Here is a 19,656-nt window from a genome sequence, read left to right as displayed (position 1 = left end):
ACACCCCCCCACACACACACACTTGGTAAGACAACTCCCCATCCCAACAAGGACTCCTCGTTGTTTTTGTAGTATTATGATTGAGCCTTAGAGACACTCCCAAATAATTAATATATATGAATAATATGGATATGGTGTATATATTTGTCGCGTATATAGGTGTAGATGTATAGTATGTATGTGTACATATGACACTACCTTATATCCAAGCATAACCATGTTTTTCCAGGCTGGTGTTGTACTCTGGCCCTTTTACTTTGGTGCCACAGGTAGAAACACATTCTTATTAGGGCAATTGCAGTTATCACCTGTCTCATCATTAGTAGTAGGCTGAGTGTTTTGAACTACTGGGATAGGCATTGTTACAGTGTGTTCCACAGGATTATGTATATGAGAAGTAAAACAGAAATTTGGAGTAGTGACACTACCACTGAGGCCTTAATAACTAAATATCTTGTAATTAGTTACTACCCAGTACTGCCCGTCCATGTTATAGGTCACCCTGGTTGTCACCCTCTGGTTAAGCTTCACTGAGCAGGAAACAGAAGTGGGGATTTCCAGGGTGGGGTTAAGGTGGTTCCCTAGCTTGTGGTTTTCTGTCATGTTAGATTGTGATTTCTACAACGGACAGCTCGCTTACTCGCCAGATCAGCAGTTGGGGTCACCAATGTTGTCAGAAATCACCGGTGTGATGCTCTGCTCAGTGTTGATATCACTCGGCTGCGTGCGTGTGTTCCCTCTGTGTGCTGCCCCGGCTCTGCAGATAGCTGACACAGCAGACCCTGAGAGAACCGCCAATGACCACAGACTCCGATAAGGTACGAAGACACCCGGCCAAGTTTATTGTCAAACGAAACACAGTCTCTAGCTCCCTGGATCAGATGTCTACAGTTCTGCCAGTACAGATGTGCTCTCTGACAATGGACCGGCTCAGTCAGTGGTGGGACTTACCACTGCCACTAGGCCAGACCAAGACAACTCCTCAGGGGTGCATTCCTATACACAGGTACAAACAAGTTACACATCACTCCTGACGCAACCCCTCTATGGGTCAGGGTTCCGCCTCTCACAAAACAACTCTACCTTATTACCCTCCTGCCCCTGTCTTTAGGATAGGTCAGCCTGTTCCTGTTATCTGTGGGGAATGTGCTAGTACCGGAGTGTTCTGGTACCATCCTGGCACGTGTTTCCATAACTAATGCCCCGCAGGGCCGTCCTTACCCAGACGCAAAGTACCCAGCTGCATAGGGCACCAGGAAATTTGGGGCACCACACCTGCACAGCTGCATGCAGTTCCAGCCCCTGCTCCACCTCTTCCCCATAGCCCCCGCCCCTGCTCCCCACCCCTACTCACCTGAGGACTGCAGCAGGGCCGGGCCTGCACTCACCAGCAGTGGGAAGTGCAGTGACCTGGCCCTGGCCACGCCGCTGGTGAGTGCTGGGAGGCGGTTTCCCCCTGCCTCCCAAGCCAGCCCCCCCCCACCCCACAGAGGCCTGGAGCCCCACATGGTCTCCCCGCAGGGGGCTGCATAGGGCCCAGGAATAGCTAGGGATGACCCTGGTGCCCAGTACCTTTTAGGTATGTGTAATTTTGCAACATCAGCCTCTTCTTGACAGATTATGTGAGCAGGGCCTGCCTCTGGGTCACAGCTTAACTTTGCTTTATGTTAGCAAAGTCTTGACCGTTACTTTAGTTCAGGCCTTAGGCGTCATACCAGGCCTCTGATGCAAGAGTTTATGTTTCAGGGCCTCATCTTACTACAGCTCCCATTGACTAGGACAATTGGTTGTGAATGGCTCTGTTTACTTGCAAACCTTTCTGGGTACGTGCAGGCCAGCCCAGGAAGAATGGAGGCTGGGGTCTCACAGGACATGTGAACATGTCACCTGATACTAGAATCCATCTTAAACCTGGTGCTTTTCCATTAAAAGGAGGGGTGGGGACCCAGAGAGACAAAAGATTCCAAAACTATATAAGAGGGTGGAACAGAACAAGGGGGGCTGCCAGTCATGAGAACAGCCCTGCTTACAAGCTAAGGCTGCCAGTCATGAGAAAGCCCCTGTTTTCCACCTAAGATGTCTGTTGGAACTAACAAGGACTGTACCAGGGGAAAGGATTGGGCCCAAACTAGGAAGGAGTCTAGTCTGTGAAAGAAGCTTATTGCAACATCTCTGAGGGTGAGATTTTACCTGTAAACTGTTTCTTAACGTATTAGGCTTAGACTTGCGTGTTTTTGCTTTATTTTGCTTGGTGACTTACTTTGTTCTGCCTGTTATTACTTGAAACCACTTAAATCCTACTTTTATATTTAATAAAATCACTTTTGTTTATTAATGAGCCCAGAGTAAGTGATTAATACCTGGGGGAGCAAACAGCTGTGCATCTCTCTCTATCAGTGTTATAGAGGGCAAACAATTTATGAGTTTACCCTGTATAAGCTTTATACAGAGTAAAACGGATTTATTTGGGGTTTGGATTGAATTGGGAGCTGGGTGTCTGGGTGCTGGAGATAGGTAACCTGCTGAGATGTTTTTAGTTAAAGTCTGCAGCTTTGGGGGCATGGCCCAGACCCTGGGTCTATGTTGCAGCAGGCTGGCGTGTCTGGCTTAACAAGGCAGGGTTCTGGAGTACCAAGCTGGCAGGGAAAATGGGCTCAGAGGTAATTCCAGTACCTCAGCTGAAAGTCCCATCACAGGGGGCAGGACATTGCAGGCACTACCACAGTTTAAAATAAATTACAGCAGCACCACCAAAGCGCCAGTCAACAAAACACAATGATCCCTTCCGGATTGCAAGCACAGAAGCCTGAGCAAACAGGGCTTCCGTTGTTATGACTTCTGTGGTCAAGTTTTAGTAGAGCTGAGGCCCAGAAAGGCTTTGGCTGCTGTGCTGTCTGGGAAAACCCGGACGTATGGAACCCTATTGAAATGACCCCCGGGTCCTTCGCAGAGGACAGCCCACCAGCAGCCCCTCTCTTTTCAAGCAGGGTTCTAGCTCAAGCGGGGGTGTTGTTTGCTACCATGGCACCGGGGGACGGCAGGTCTGGCAGGCAGATGGGTGCCGAAACATCTACATGCCCCCGTGCTCTCGCAGTGCAAAGCACCACCCAGCCCTGTCACTACGGACAGTAAACACAACACATGGGAGGCATTGGCCAACAAACTTCCTCTGCATTTCGTGGTCTTCACACAGCCTTGAGCAGCGCACCATACCACATCCGGTCCACACTCACCCCTGCCCCTGGCACCAGTCCCTGCTACACTTCCTCCAGCAATCTAACTCCGCTCCTCCGACCCACTCAGCCTGCGAACTCCAGTTTTCTTCATCTGATGGCCTCAGTGCTATCCAGGATCACTCCGGTTATGCCACAGATCCGGGCCATTACCTCTCTCTTAATCGTGTGCGAAGTAGAGCTAACATACAGCAATTGCATTTCATGTTGAAGGGCTAGTCTCCTGCTGTCCCATGTCTTTAGCTTCCATGTCTCACATGCATCTAGCAAGATGCTGAAGACCAGAGACAGCAGCAATTTCATTGGACACTGCCCGGTAACAACTTTGCTTTTCCAAAGCGGCCGAGTGTCACTAGAGCCGCAGTTCCAAGTCCGATTCTATGTCAGATCTCTACGTCCCTTGGGGTCACGCTACCCAGGTATCTGATGTGCTCTGCGTACTCTGGTGCCTCCTCAGATTTGGTGTGAAGATCTTCTCCTTTTCAACAGACCCAGCTGTCACCATTGTCGTTGGGCGACATCTTTACACCAAACGTCTCTGCTTGCACAACTCTTCTGAGCAATTATTGCACCTCTTCATGCAACGACTCCGTTAGGTCAATATCCGCAGCAAAGCACAGGGGACTCATTCAAGACACTGACCAAGCCATTAGGGGTTTTGTTATTTCTGGCAGGACCCAGATGCCTCCGTGAGAACCGAGCCCGCAGGCAAAGGTGGAGGCTCTGGCTACATCTACACGGCCAGCGGAAACCCGCAGCAGCAAGTCTCAGAGCCCGGGCCGACAGACTCGGGGTCATGGGGCTTGGCTCCGGCTCTAAGAACAGCCAAGTAGGCATGTGGGCTTGAGCTGGAGCTCAGGCTGTGAGGCCGGGGAGCGGGGTGGGTTTCACAGCCCAACTCCAGCCTGAGCCGACCGTTCTCTCGGCTAGGTTTAGTGCGAGAGCGCAAGGGCGAGTCTAACAGGCCCGGCTCGGAGACTGGCTGCTGCAGGTTTCTGCTTGGCAGGTAGACGTACCCTCAGCCCCTGCACCACGTAGCTGGCAGCCTATGATGAGCAGAGCTGGGGATAGACCCCAGGATGTGGAGCTAAAGGGGGGGGGAGAGAGAGAGAGAGAGAGATGGAAGGAACCCCCTCCGCAGCACGGCGCTCCCCGCCGAACCCCCTGCCCGCTCCCTGCAGCACAGTGCCCCGCGCTGAGCCCCTCTCTGCCCTGCAGCACAGCGCCCCCCGCCGAGCCCCTCTCTGCCCTGCAGCACAGCGCCCCCCGCCGAGCCCCTCTGTGCCATGCAGCACAGCGCCCCCCACTGAGCCCCTCTGTGCCCTGCAGCACAGCGCCCCCCGCCGAGCCCCTCTCTGCCCTGCAGCACAGCGCCCCCCGCCGAGCCCCTCTGTGCCATGCAGCACAGCGCCCCCAGCTGAGCCCCTCTGTGCCCTGCAGCACAGCGCCCCCTGCCCGCTCCCTGCAGCACAGCACCCCCGCTGAGCCCCTCTCTGCCCTGCAGCACAGCGCCCCCTGCCCGCTCCCTGCAGCACAGCGCCCCCCGCTGAGCCCCTCTGTGCCCTGCAGCACAGCGCCCCCAGCTGAGCCCCTCTGTGCCCTGCAGCACAGCACCCCCTGCCCGCTCCCTGCAGCACAGCACCCCCGCTGAGCCCCTCTCTGCCCTGCAGCACAGCGCCACCTACTGAGCCCCCCGCAGCACAGCGTCCCCTGCTGAGCCCCCCGCCTGCTCCCTGCAGAACAGCGCCCCCTGCTGAGCCCCCCAGCCCCTCCTTAGCACAGCACCCCCTGCTGAGCCCCCCAGCCCCTCTGCAGCACAGCGCCCCCTGCTGAGCCCCCCAGCCCCTCCGCAGCACAGCGCCCCCTGCCGAGCCTCCTCCCCGCTCCCTTCAGCCCAGCGCCCCCTACTGAGCCCCCCTGCGTCCTGCAGCACAGCGCCCCCCCAGCATTGCTCTGCCAGTGCTGAGCCTCTCCACACACACACCCCCGCCACTCACCTCCACGGAGAAGTGTTTGCCATCAATCTGCTGCTCCAAGCCAGGCCGCCTCCCCCTGGCCCCAGTGCAAGAGCCAGCCAGGCTGACAGGCCAAAGGCACGGGGGTGGGGGGGCCCATCCACATGCGTGATGATGTCGATGGGGAGCTGCAGCTGCCTAATGCCACAGCAGTGTGTGATAGCGCCTTCCACGCCAACTCCAGCATCATTCGAGCTCAGATGGACAGGCACATGTAGATAGATAGATAGATAGATAGTGTGGATGCAGAGATAAATGGCTGGAACCATAGGGGGATGGATGGATATGTAGGTCCCTAGAGGGCTGGAGGGATGGATAGCTGGGTATGACAGAGTCCATTCACCACAGCAGCGCCTCCTGCTGGCCACCACAGGAATTAGCTCCGCCAACCAGTGCACCATCTCCAGGTGGTGCCTCTCCTGATGTTGTCTCCGACTGCAGACCCGCCTCAGTCAAAGTACCACAGTGAAGAGGCGCTGACTTTCCCTTGTTCCGGGGGGAGCTCGACCCCCAGCTCTGCCCCAGGCCCCGCCCCCAGCCACTCCGCCCCTTCCCTCAAGGCCCTGCCCCGCTACAGCCCCGCCTCTTACCACCCCCCCGCCCCTCCTTTTCCTGCCCCGTTCCGCCCCCTCCCCTGATCACTGTGTCCTCGCTCCTATCCCCTCCCCTCCAGCCTCCTGCATACCACAGAACAGCTGATGGCGGCAGGTGGGAGGGCAGAGGAGGAGGGAGAAGCGCTCAGTGGCAGGGCCCGCCGGCGGGCAGGAGGCACTGGGGGGAGGGAGAGGTGCTGATAGGGGGGTTTTTCGCTGTGGGTGCTCCAGCCCTGGAGTCAGCACTTATGCCGCAGTGTCCTCGTCTTGCCCCCCAGCCATGTCATCAGCGTGTTTTCCCCCTTCCAGGGGTGAAGTAGCTCAGTTCAATAGTCCAGCCCCTTCCCCAATGGCCCCACCCACTACTCCGGGTCCTGACCCAGGGACCCTGTAGACAGCAGCCTCCTGCTGCATCCCCTTAACTTTGCTCTATGCTGCTTCTATTCCCTGGGCCACTTCCCTGCAGCCCCAGCCCTCTTCTCAGAGTATCCAGTCAGCAAGTCCCAGCAGTCAGCCACCAGCTCCCGCTTGCTCCCCCAGTCCCTGCCAGCAACTGCTCTGTCCAACCTTTCCTGCAACCTGCTAGGAACACAGTCCTCACTCCTTGGGCTCCCCAGAGCAACTGACTGTCTCTGGCCTTGCAGCTCCTTTTATGTGATCCCACTGGGCCTTGATTGGCTGCTCTGTGCAGCCTCCCTCCAATTGGCTGTTTGGAGGACTCACCTCCATTGCGTCTTTCTGGGACAGGGTGTGGAGGCCCATGAGGCCTCCTTTAACCCTTTCTTCTCTGGTGTGGGGTGAACACCCCATCACAGAGATGAAGAGATGGAACAATTTGTGGGTGAGTAGGTAAGGGATATAGTGATGGGTGGGTGAGTAGTTGGATTTGTAGAGGGTTGGAGGGGTGGATTGTTGAGTAGTTGGGTCCATAGGGTGATGGAGGGATGGGTAGTTGGGCCCATAGGGGGATGGAAGGATGGGTAGTTGGGTCCAAAGAGGGTTTCAGGGTTAGGTAGTTGATCCATAGGAGGTTGGAAAGATGAGTAATTGGGTCCATGGGGGGTGGAGGAAAGGATAGTTAGGTAGATGGGTCCATATGGTGAGGGAGGAAAGGATAGGTTGTTGGATCCACAGGAGAATAGAGGGAGGGATAGCTAGGTCCAATGGAGGGACGCATGAATGGGTAGTTGGTCCCACAGTGGGATGGATAGTTGGGTCTGTAGGGTGATGGAGGGATGGATAATTGGGTCTCTTGGGCAATAGAGGGATGAGTCATTGGATCCAGAGGGGGATGGATAGTTGGGTGTGTAGGGTGATGAAGGGATGTGTAGTTGGGTCTGTAAAGGGATGGATGGGTAGTTGGGTTCATGAGGGGCATGGATGCATACATAGAGGAGGGTGTGGGGAAATGGATAGACATGTAGGTGGGTCTGCATGGGGATGGATGGAAAGATAAATCAATCTTCTGCAGCCCTCCTTGCCACAACTGACTCCCCCTTTGCCCCCTCCCCTGTAACAACCCTCCCATGGCAGAAGCCCCCTCCCCCTCCCATAGGGAGCACAGGGTAGTAGGTGGCACTCACCAGCAGTGCACATTTCAGCCTGGCTCAGCCCAGCCTCACTCTGCTTCTCCTAGAAGGAGAAGGGCTTCAGATGGCTCAGAACATGGGCTCAGCTCTACCCAGCTACCAGGGAATGGCGGGGCAGAGATGGCAAGAGCAGGAGGAGGGATGGGGGCAGAGAGCGGGGTTCAGGAGTCAGGACTCCTTCAGTCTATTCTACTTCCCTCCTCCCCGCAGTCTCTGGGTTGGTTAATCACAGATCCAGCCCCATGACCAGGTTTGCTATTAACCATCCATGCTGGCCCCTGGGGACCCTTCCACGAGGTGTCATTTCATTGCAGGGAGAGAGACAGAAACAGTATGGAGAGGGTGCCGCAGCCCAGGGCCGTCATCAACAACCCTGCTGACATTGGAGTCATCGTGGGCTACTTCATCCTGGTCATCTGCGTAGGGCTCTGGGTATGTGACCTCTCTCCCACCCCCCCAACACTGGGCAACAGGGGAAGAAATGGCACAGGGTAGAGACCTGAGCCACTCTTCTGGGACCCAGAACCACCAGGCAGAAACCTGGACCCAGAACTAGAACTGAACACCCCAAAATTAGACCCAAAACTTGAGTCAAGGACATCCACATATCATAGGCGCCAACTTTCTCCGGCACCAGTAGGTGCTCGTGCCCCCCACCCCTTACCCCTCCCCTGGCCCCGCCCCCATTCCAACCCCATCCCCAAAGTCCCCGTCCTAACTCCGCCCCCTCCCTGCCCCTATTGGATCCCTTCCCCAAATCCCCGCCATGGCCCTGCCTCTTCCCCCAGAGCGCCGCATCCCCCCTCCTCCCCCCTCCCTCCCTGCCCCACAAATCAGCTGTTTTACGGCACAAGCGCTGGGAGGGAGGGTGGAGAAGCAGGACGCGATGGCGCACTTGCGGAGGAGGCAGAGGCGGAGGTAAGCTGGAGCTGCCGGTGGGTGCAGAGCACCCACCAATTTTTTTCCGTGGGTGCTTCAGTCCTGGAGCACCCACGGAGTTGGCACCTATGCCACATATACACCCTGCTATCCATCCATTCATCCACCCATCCCCATATACACCCTGCTATCCATCCATCCATCCATCCACCCATCCCCATATACAACCCTCTATCTATTCCCCCATCCCCGTATACACCCCTCTATCCATCCTCCCATCTCCATATACACCCTGCTATCCACCCACCCATCCCCATATACACCCCTCTATCTATCCATCCACCCACCCATCCCCATATACACCCCTCTATCTATCCATCCACCCACCCATCCCCATATACACCCCTCTATCTATCCATCCACCCACCCATCCCCATATACACCCTGCCATCTATCCATCCCCATATACACCCCTCTATCTATCCACCCATCCCCATATACACCCTGCTCTCTATCCCTCATCCTTCATTCCCCATACACACCCCTCTGTCTATCCCTTTATCTGTCTCCATACACCTCCCTACCTATGTAGCCATCCTGATACCCAACCTTCTACCCATTCAGTCCCAAACACAGCCCTCTCTTTATCCATCTACACACCGCTCTGTCCACCCATCCATCCCACTACTCACCCCTCTATCCATCCCCATACACACCCTTCTGTCCACCCATCCATCCCACTACTCACCCCTCTATCCAGCCCCATACACACCCCTCTAGCCAGCTGTTTATCCCCGTACACACACATTTACCTGTCTCCATACACACCCCTATATCCAGCTGTCTATCCCTATAGACACACAGCTACCTATCCCCATACACACCCCTCTAGCCATCAGTCTCCAGACGCCCCCACACACTTATCCATCCATCCATCCCAGAATCAAGCATCACTACCCAGGAACTCAGACTCTGAAACTTGAATTTCCATCTCGATCCTAGCGTATCCCTGTTGCTGGCAGATCCCAGAACCAAAACCCAGGGCTCAACCCCGGAAATCTGACCCCAGAACCTGAGCTGCAGCCCGGGAAGCCCATACAGCCCAGAACAGCAGGGCTCAGAAGGGTTTGTGGCTGAGGCCCACATCCACAGAGGACTTAGGTGCCCAAGTCCTAGTTTTAGGCTCCCCTGAGATCCACAAAACACTCGCTCGGCTCCCACCCAACACCTAAGTCATTGCAGTACAAGTTTCATACCCGCCCGAGTTTCTGCCTCGGGGCACGTGAGCTGCTGCCTGCCTCTGGGCGTCTGGGCACCTGTCTTGCACCTAAGCCCCAGCATGACCTCCTCAGTCCCTCCTGGTAGAGCTGGTCCGCGGTGGCTCAGTGAAGGAGTGGTTGCAGCTGGGGGACTGGCCCCAGGGGTCTCCCACCTTCCAGCTGGGTGTCCCAACCACTGGCCCACAGAGTCCTTCTCAAGCTCTGGCCTCCTCTCTCTCTGGCCCAGGGACTCTTGACCGAGGAGGAGGAGCTGTACCAGGAGAGACCAAGGGAGCCCCCATGTCCAACCATCCTATTATCGCTCTGTGGCTTCTCTTCACGCAGAGGGGGGAATTGAACCAGGAGCTTCCACATCCCAGGCTGAGTGCTCTAAGCACTGGGCTGGAAGTTGTAAGCTGGGCACCTCCTCCTGTGGCTGTTTTGTGTGGAGCGAGGCAGGCACTCAACTCATTCTCACAAGGAACAATGCAGGCACCGAAGCTGCCCGACCCCAGGAGAGGGGTTCCCAGCTCTGGGTCACTGGCAGAGCAAGGCGCCTCTCTGCAGCTTGGACTGAGGGGGCGAACTCCATGAGAGGGGTGGGACTTAGAACCCCCCCATCTCCCATTGTCTAGCTCAGCTGGCTCCCCGCCTAGCACACCTAGCATCCATTCATTATATAGGGAGCCTGGTGCCTAGCTCAGGCTTTCTGGATCCCAGTGTTGGTCCAGTGATTTTCTCAGCACCTAAACATTAGGTGTTCCCGTGCTGAGCACCATGATGCCTAAGTCCCTTTGTGGAGCTGGGTCCTAGAACCAACTACCTCATGTGATTGACATGCCTAGAACCCAAGTCACTGGCATGATTGATGTACCTAGAACCCAAACCGCTGAGTTCTAGGATGGGGCTGTCCCTGTCCCACCACTGCCATGACATCTCTGTCCCTTCTCCCGCTTATAGCTCCCTCTACGCCACCCCAGGAGGGTCCCATCTCACAGTGGAAGGACTGGTGGGGCCTCATCCCGGCTGTACAGTTGTGTTTTCGCTCGTCTCTTAGTCTCAGCTCTTTGATCTCAGCTCCAGATTGGGCAGGGACGGGGGAAGAGGTTGTTAATTATTACTGAGAAGTACATGGTCCAGGAATGCTCATGAGGCCTGTAATGAGGTGTACATTTCAACAGATTAGCAGATTAGTCAGGGAGCAGAAATGTACGGCGTGGGCCTCCTGCATCGCCTCGCCACACAAAGCCCCCTGTCCATGGACCAATGGCTTTAATAAGTCACTGTGGCCCCTCCAACTCACCGGCCCCATCCCCTCACAGCCCCGAGTGCTGGATCCTCCCCTCGTGGACACCTCAGCTTGCCGCAGTCCATGGCAAAGACCCAAAATGGTGGGACACACCAGAATTACTCAGGCAAGACATGTGCACCGCAGTGGGATTCCTCTCTCAATGCCAGGCTGGCTCACAACCGAGGCCCATCTAACCCAGTCTCCAGCAAAGGACAATGTGAGACATACACACCCCTCCGCCCCCGCGCTATATGTCTCAACTGGGTCTCTAACAGGGACTCCCTGAAGCCCTACAGCAGGAGGCTGTGTCATCAACTCGGGCTAGTTTCAGCCACTGAAATATCCAGTCCCTCTTTGAATCTTGGCCCCCACAATTTCTGGTGGCAGGGAGTTCCGAAGGCCGATCACGCCTCGGGTGAAAGTGCATTTCCTGCCTCCTTGTGATTGACTCCAGGAGCTCAAGCTATTTAGCGTAACCAAGAGCAGGTGAAGGGGTGGGCTGATCCCAGTCTGTACGTACCTCCATAGGGAACAAATAATTAATACTGGGCTCTTCAGCGGATGAAGGTCTGGCACGACCCAGTGGCTGGAAGCAGACAAATTCAGACTGGAAATAAGGGGTATGTTTTTAAGAGTGAGGGGAATTAACCATTGGAACAGCTAACCCAGGGCTGTGGCCGATTCGCCATCGCTGGGACATTGCGCTAATAGATCTGCCCCTGTTCAGCCAGGAATGATTTGGGGCAGTTCCCTGGCCTGTGATCCATGGGAGGTCAGACCCGGCCGGCCTGAGAATCTCTGAGCCCCAGGCCAGTCACTCTCCAGAGGAGATTTGGTCCAGCTCCCTGCTCCTTCCCATCGCCCTTCTCTGAGCCTGGCGTCTCCAGCCAGAGCTGGGGGGACTCACCCCGTGGAGGGAGACGGAGCTGGTTGGGTATCTCTGGAGCTGGTGGAGAAACGCAGCATCCAGCCCCTGGAAAATGCCCTCCTCCCGCTCTCGCCCCTGTAGTCCATGTGCCGCACCAACCGGAACACCATCGGGGGTTACTTCCTGGCTGGTAGAAACATGGTCTGGTGGCCGGTGAGTATTGCAATGGGGGCAGGATAAGATAGATAGATAGATAGATAGATAGATAGATAGATAGATAGATAGATAGATAGATAGATAGATAGATAGATAGATAGATAGATGTGTATGGGGCTAACCCATCAATCTCAGGAATGGATTCAGAGCTGGGTTTAGGGAAGAGGGTTAATACTTGACCCTAGCAGCAGCTGGGGTGAGGATGGGGGGGCAAGGGATTGACATCAGGGGGACCATAGCAAGGAGATGAGGTTAAGTGGCAGGGGGTGGTGTTAGGGGCAGTGCCCAGGGGCAGGGGGTGGCATTAGGGACAGTGACTGGGGGCAGGGGTGGCATTGGGGGCAGTGCCCGGGGGCAGGGGTGGCATTAGGGACAGTGACTGGGGGCAGGGGGTGGCGTTAAGGACAGTGCCTGGGGGCAGGAGGTGACATTAGGGACAGAGCCTGGGGCAGGGGGTGGTGTTGGGGCAGTGCCCGGGGGCAGGAGGTGGCATTGGGGCAGTGCCCAGGGGAAGGGGGTGGCATTAGGGACAGAGCCTAGGGCAGGAGGTGGCATTGGGGCAGTGCCCAGGGGAAGGGGGTGGCATTAGGGACAATGCTTGGTGCATCTATCCAATGCCCAGTCCCTCTCCCTCGTGCTGTGCTGCAGGTGGGTGCGTCTCTCTTTGCCAGTAACATCGGCAGTGGGCACTTCGTGGGGCTGGCTGGCACCGGTGCTGCCAATGGGCTGGCGGTGGCCGGCTTCGAGTGGAATGTAAGTGATTTCGAGTGCCCATAACCCCCTCCCCCTCCCTGTCCCATCTCCCCCTCTCTGACCCCGCTCCGCTTTCCCACCAGGCTCTCTTCGTGGTTCTCCTCCTCGGATGGCTCTTCGTACCTGTCTACCTCACTGCCGGGGTGAGCATCACACTGGGTATAGGCGGGGAGGCTGGGAGCCAGGACTCCTGGGTTCTCTCCCCAGCTCTGGGAAGGGAGGGGGGCCTGGTGGGTTAGACCAGGGGGGCTGGGAGCCAGGACTCCTGGATTCTCTCCCCAGCTCTGGGAAAGGAGGGGGGTCTGGTGGGTTAGAGCTGGGAGCCAGGACTCCTGGGTTCTCTCCCCGGCTCTGGGAAGGGAGGGGGGCCTGGTGGGTTAGAGCAGTGGGTGGCTGGGAGCAAGGACTCCTGGGTTCCGTTCTGTTCTCTCTGTACCTGCAGGTGATCACAATGCCCCAGTATCTGAAGAAGCGATTTGGGGGCCAGCGAATCCGGATCTATCTGTCCATCCTGTCCCTCTTTCTCTACATCTTCACTAAAATCTCAGTACGTAATTAATCTTCTTCCCGGGGGCGAGAGCCCTGGCTGTGGGTGGTGCTCCCGGCTACTCCCAGCAGGGGGTGCTGTGTACACCGGCCCCGTGCTGAGACCCCCCCCCCCTGTATCGCCCCCCGTAGGTGGACATGTTCTCGGGGGCTGTGTTTATCCAGCAGGCTCTGGGCTGGGATATCTACGTCGCTGTCATTGCCCTGCTCGTAATTACCACCATATACACCGTGACAGGTAACGGGGCCGCATCTGGGCTGGGAGCCCAGGGGCCGCTCCAGCTGGGCCCGGGGCGGGGAGGGGGGCGCAGGTGGGCACCGTTTCACCCCACTCCTCCTTTCTCTCCCAGGGGGGCTGGCGGCCCTGATGTACACCGACACCGTGCAAACCTTCGTCATCATTGGGGGAGCCTTCGTCCTCATGGGCTTTGGTGAGTGAGACCCACCCGCTGCTCCCCCCATGGACAGGGGCAGGAATTGCAGCTGAAAGGAAGCCCCCGGTGCCTCCAGCCCCAGCAGGGGGTGCTGTAAGGAGCGGGGCTGGGGTGCTGGCTATTGGAGGGGGCTCCCAGTCCCGCGTTCTCCCGGCTGTGGGGAGCGGGCTGCCACGGTCTCTCTTCGTCACAGTGCCCCCTGTTGGTTGCTTTGCAGCGTTTCACGAGGTGGGGGGCTACCAGGGGCTCTTTGACAAGTACCTGGAGGCCCTTCCCAGCAACACCCTCTCTCCAGCCCCGGCCCTGTACAACATCTCAGCCACCTGCTACCAGCCCCGCCCCGACGCCTTCCACCTCCTCCGCGACCCCCTAACCGGAGACCTCCCCTGGCCAGCGCTAATCTTCGGCCTCACCATCATCTCCACCTGGTACTGGTGCAGCGACCAGGTATGGGGGCGGGGAATGGGGCCCGGGGCCTCTCCCCTCTGGGGGTGCCGGCTCCGCTCCAGCCCCGGGGTGGGGGACGGGCTGACTCAGGGCACAGGGCCTTTCACTGGGGCGTTCCCTGCTCACAGGTGATTGTGCAGCGTTGCCTAGCGGGCAAGAGCCTGACCCATGTCAAAGCCGGCTGCATCCTCTGTGGGTACCTGAAGCTGTTGCCGATGTTCCTCATGGTGATGCCAGGAATGATCAGCCGCATCCTTTACCCAGGTACGGTGCCCCTCACCTCACCAGGAGACAGGGACAGCTGGGCACCGCTGCCCCCTGCTGGCGGGATCCCAGCTGCCCCATGTCTTAGCCCCCTGCCTCCAGGCCGGGCCCCCCTGCTTACCCCATTTTTTCTCCAGACGAGGTGGCCTGCGTGGTGCCAGAGGACTGCAAGCGGATCTGTGGCACTGAAGTCGGCTGCTCCAACATCGCCTACCCCAAGCTGGTGGTGACTCTCATGCCTGCCGGTCAGCAGCTGGAGCTGGCCCCCAATGCCTTAGTGCATTGCAGTGGGGGCGCCGAGCTGCAGGGAGCGGGCGGGGGGCTCGGCAGGGGGCGCCGGGCTGCAGGGAGCGGGCGGGGGGGCTCGGCAGGGGGCGCCGGGCTGCAGGGAGCAGGGAGGGGGCTCGGCAGGGGGCGCCGGGCTGCAGGGAGCGGGCGGGGGGCTCGGCAGGGGGCGCCGGGCTGCAGGGAGCGGGCGGGGGCTCGGCAGGGAGCGGGCGGGGGGCTCGGCAGGGGGCGCCGGGCTGCAGGGAGCGGGCGGGGGGCTCGGCAGGGGGCGCCGGGCTGCAGGGAGCGGGCGGGAGGCTCGGCAGGGGGCGCCGGGCTGCAGGGAGCGGGCGGGGGGGGGCTCGGCAGGGGGCGCTGGGCTGCAGGGAGCGGGCGGGGGGGCTCGGCAGGGGGCGCCGGGCTGCGGGGAGCGGGCGGGGGGCTCGGCAGGGGGCTCCGGGCTGCAGGGAGCGGGCAGTCTGACTCTCTGTTGCCCCCTACAGGTTTGCGGGGGTTGATGCTGGCCGTGATGCTGGCCGCCCTGATGAGCTCCCTGGCCTCCATCTTCAATAGCAGCAGCACCCTATTCACCATGGACATCTACAACCGCCTGCGGCCCCGGGCCAGGAGCAAGGAGCTGCTGATCGTGGGCAGGTGAGGGTGCACTAGGGGCACTGTGCCGCAGGGAGTGCTGTGCCTCTGAGCTTGCTGTGGGCCCAGCCCTGCCCTGTCTACCAGCCGGCACTAGGGGGCGCTGTGGGCCCAGCCACGCCCCTGCCCCTCACCCTGGTCTCTGGGCAGGGTGTGGATCTTGTGCATGGTGGCCATCAGCATTGCCTGGATCCCAGTGGTGCAGGCGGCGCAGAGCGGGCAGCTCTTCGATTACATCCAGTCCATCGCCAGCTACCTGGCACCACCCATCGCCGCTGTCTTCTTCCTCGCCCTGTTCGTCAAGAGGGTCAACGAGCCCGTGAGTGCCAGGGGACCCAGGCATCTGGAGATGGAGAGGAGGGGGAGGGGATTGGAGGACCCAGGTGTCCGGGGATAGAGAGGAGGAGGGGGGGCGAGGTGAGGGGGAAGGGACCCAGGTGTCCGGGGATGGCGAGAAGGGGGCAGGGGATCGGGGGATCCAGGTGTCTGGGCAGTCGGAGGGTTCGGGGGACCCAGGCCTCCAGGAAGTGGGGGGGTGAGGGACCCAGGTGTCCAGGCAACGGAAAGAAAGGGGAGGGGTGGAGGGAGTGGGGATGCAGGCGTCACACTCTCTAGAATGGCTCAAGGGTGTGAGTCCCAACCTTAAGGCGGACTGACACCCAAACTCACCCCGATATTCAGGTTACTCCCCGTCCCAAGGGACCAGTCACTCGCCCCCGGTCAGTTGCACGGCAGATCTCACAGCAAAGACAAGGCTGGCAGCCAGTCCTGTAATAAACCAGCTGAAGATTTAGTAACTAAGAAGAAACAAGCGTGTTAGTTACAAGGGTAAAGCAGGTCAAAGCTACACACACAAACGAGTCTCCAAAAGGTGGCAGAAGCATCGCTCACAAGCAAGCCCTATACATCCTTGTGAGCTAAGGCAGGGGATTGTTTACCTATGCTTGGTATCATAGCCTATCAGGGTTAGAAGGGACCTCATGAGAGCATCTAGTCCAACCCCCTGCTCAAAGCAGAACCAATCCCCAGATAGATTTTTGCCCTGAATCCCTAAATGGCTCTTTTAAGGATTGAACTCACAACCTTGGGTTTAGCAGGCCAATGTGCAAACCACTGAGCGAGCCACATTCTTCCTGGCAGTGATTTTTATTCCCTTCCCCCAGAGTTTAAGCTGGCGGGACGAGGCCTCAAGGGCATCTCCTCTTCATGGGTGGGTGGGTGGGGAGGGCAATCATTTGCCCTCTGATGCGCTGCATCGGTCTGTCTGGTGTCGCTAGGTCTGGCTACACAGCAGCTGACACCCGCAGCCGACTCAGGGGCTGTTTCACGGCTGTGTAGATGGCCGGGCGCGGCCCAGGCTGTAGGCGCCTGCGAAGTCCGAGGGTCTCAGAGCCAGGGCTCCAGCCCGAGCCCAGACGTCTACACAGCAGTGGGACAGCCCCGCAGCCTGTCGGCTGGCGCAGGCCAGCGTGGGCAGCGAACTGCTGTGGAGACAGACCCCACGGACCGTCTTTTGTAGGGCAGGAGCTACCTCCTGTGGCAAACCGGCATTTCACACCCAGTGGCGCTATTTTCCCAGCTGGTGAGTTACCGTTACCCCGCAGTATGACCGGGGTACAGAGGCGATAGGTGAGATCTCTGCCTGCAGCAACGTACAAACGCTTCAGCGGGTCTAAACGCTAACCCCTCAGACCTAATTTAACAATGTTAACACCCAGGTGAGCTAGGCTGGGTCCCAGCTCTGTGTGTGTCAGTGTCCGGTTGAGGCTTAGAGACCTTGGCATGAGCGGACACTTGGTCTGCTGATGTCCACAGTAGGCGGCAGATGGCGCTGGGGAGGGAGGGACCCAGGCATCCAGGCAGTGGGAAGGGAGGGGAGGAGTGTGGGGAATGGGGACCAGTGTCTGGGCAGTGGGAGGATGGGGGAGGAGGGGAGCGTGTGGGGATCCAAGTGCCAGGCACAGGGAGGATGGTGGAGAGAGTGGGGGACCCAGGCATCTGGGTCGCGGGAGAAGAGGGGAGGGTGGAGGGAGTGGGGGAACCCAGGCATCCCGGCAGTGGGAGGATGAGGGAGCGAGGACCCGGAAGCCCAGATGACCCCCCCCTTTCTCCACACAGGGCGCGTTCTGGGGGCTGGTCGGGGGGCTGCTGATGGGTCTGGCCCGTCTGCTGCCTGAATTCGCCTATGGCACTGGTAGCTGCATCTTCCCCAGCTCCTGCCCCCCGCTTCATCTGCGGGGTGCACTACCTGTACTTCGCCATCATCCTCTTCCTTGCCAGCGTCGCCCTGGTGGTGGGGGTATCGCTTTGCACCCCGCCCATCTCCGACAAGCACGTGAGCAACCCTTGGGAGGCGGGAAAGGGGATGGGACCCAGGCATCCGGGACAGCTGTACAGGACTCTCACCCTAGGAGGGAGAGACCAGGGTGGGGAAGTGTCCAGGACAGGAGCGCAGGGTGCTTGCCCCTAAGGGGGAGAGACAAAGAGGGAGGAAAAGGGACCCAGGTGTCCGGAACAGCAGTACAGGGCACTCGCCCCTAGGGGGAGGGAGCAGGACGGGGAATGGGACCCAGGCGTCCCAGTGCAGAGTGCTCACCGTGCGACCCCCCTCCCCAGCTACACCGGCTGGTGTTCAGCCTGCGTCACAGCAAAGAGGAGCGCGTGGACCTGGACACGGAGGAGGAGGAGGAGAGAAGGAGGGCAAGAAACAAGGCAGCAACAGGGAGTGGCCGCGAACGGGGCTGTGGAGCACGTGTTGGAGGTGGAAGGGTGGGGGCTCTAGAGGGCGCTGTGCTGCGCGGGAGCGGGCGGGAGGCTCAGCAGGGGGCGCTGTGCTGCAGGGGGCGGGCGGGGGGGGGCTCGGCAGGGGGCGCTTGTGCTGCAGGGGGCGGGCGGGGAGCTGAGCAGGGGGCGCTGTGCTGCAGGGGGGCGGGCGGGGGGGGGCTGAGCAGGGGGCGCTGTGCTGCAGGGGGCGGGGGGGCTCGGCAGGGGGCGCTGTGCTGCAGGGGGACAGGCGGGGGGCTCTGTTCGGCAGGGGGCGCCGTGCTGCAGGGGGACAGGCGGGGGGCTCGGCAGGGGGCGCTGTGCTGCAGGGGGACAGGCAGGGTCTGTGTTCGGCAGGGGGCCCTGTGCTGCAGGGGACAGGCAGGGGGCTCGGCAGGGGGCGCTGTGCTGCAGGGGGCGGGCGGGGGGCTCTGAGCAGGGGGCGCTGTGCTGCAGGGGGCGGGCAGGGGGGCTCGGCAGGGGGCGCTGGGCTGCAGGGGGCGGGCAGGGGGCTCGGCAGGGGGCGCTGTGTTGCAGGGGGCGGGGCGGGGGCTGAGCAGGGGGCGCTGTGCTGCAGGGGGGCAGGCGGGGGGCTCGGCAGGGGGCGCTGGGCTGCAGGGGGGCAGGCGGGGGGCTCGGCAGGTGGGCGCTGGGCTGCAGGGGGACAGGCAGGGGGCTCTGTTCGGCAGGGGGCGCTGTTCACTCTCTTTCTTCCGCCAGGCCCCCCGGCCGGTCAGCCCCAGGGCTGCGTGGGGCGCTGCATGGCCTGGCTCTGCAGCCTGGGGGGTGCAGCGCGGCGGGCGCCGGAGCCGGGTGTGGAGCGGCTGCCGGACATCACGGAGCACCCAACCTGGAGCCGGGTCGTCAACCTCAACGCCATTGTCATGATGGCCATCGCCCTCTTCCTGTGGGGCTATTACGCCTGAGCCTCTGCCACGGGGAGCCCTCCCGTCTCTGAGCCCCACCGCGGGGAGCCCACGGCAGCTCCTGCCTCTGCTATGGGGCTCCCAGGCCACCTCCCACCTCCTCAGCCCCCCACTGCCGCCAAATAAACCCTCTTTTCCTTCCCCGTTCCTGTAGCCTCCCCACACACATCCTCTCCCTGTGGTGGGGTCCCCTCTGCCCTATGCCATAGCCCCCCCCCACTGTGCACCTCAGCTGTCAGAGAGGGGCTTGTGTACCCCCCTTCCCCCTCCCCCAAGGTATTTTCCAGGGGCTCCCCTCCCCCCCAAACCCAGTGCAGAGACCACAGGAAGAGGGTGGAAACGGAAGGGGGCAGCATAACCCCCAGCCCCTCACCGACCCCCAGCCCGGCCTCCCCCCACCGCCCCATGAAACTCAGGCTGGGAAGAGTGTGGAGGGGAAGCAACAGACAAATAAATGAATGGGAAACTGCAGCCGGTGGTTGCTTTTCTGGGCTGGCGCTGGCGCCCCCTAGAGGGGAAAGGCCCCAGGTCCCGTTCCCCACCCCCTGAGCCAGCCAATCCCCTAGCCCAGGGCCAGATCACAGCCGGCGCCCCCTAGAGGGGAAAGGCCCCAGGTCCTGTTCCCCACTCCCTAAGCCAGCCAATCCCCTAGCCCAGGGCCA

The 19,656-nt window shown here is 59.8% G+C and overlaps 1 protein-coding gene across 1 annotated transcript; it reads left to right on the top strand.

Moving 5' to 3' along the window:
* The first annotated feature begins 7,702 nt into the window (after nucleotides 1–7,702).
* SLC5A2 (solute carrier family 5 member 2) lies at nucleotides 7,703–19,599 on the top strand. The gene is given in 16 exon segments (XM_065594313.1): nucleotides 7,703–7,862; nucleotides 11,869–11,940; nucleotides 12,592–12,696; nucleotides 12,780–12,839; nucleotides 13,139–13,243; nucleotides 13,375–13,480; nucleotides 13,593–13,673; nucleotides 13,894–14,123; nucleotides 14,252–14,387; nucleotides 14,525–14,632; nucleotides 15,158–15,308; nucleotides 15,456–15,624; nucleotides 17,424–17,525; nucleotides 17,527–17,640; nucleotides 17,922–18,074; nucleotides 18,790–19,599. Coding segments are annotated over 16 exon segments (2,028 nt in total). The 5' UTR covers nucleotides 7,703–7,763; the 3' UTR covers nucleotides 19,027–19,599.
* Nucleotides 19,600–19,656: the final 57 nt, after the last annotated feature.

This window comes from Chrysemys picta, chromosome 4 (assembly GCF_011386835.1).
Source record: "Chrysemys picta bellii isolate R12L10 chromosome 4, ASM1138683v2, whole genome shotgun sequence".
Taxonomy (NCBI): domain Eukaryota; kingdom Metazoa; phylum Chordata; order Testudines; family Emydidae; genus Chrysemys; species Chrysemys picta.
This window is presented reverse-complemented; position numbering and strand designations above follow the sequence as displayed.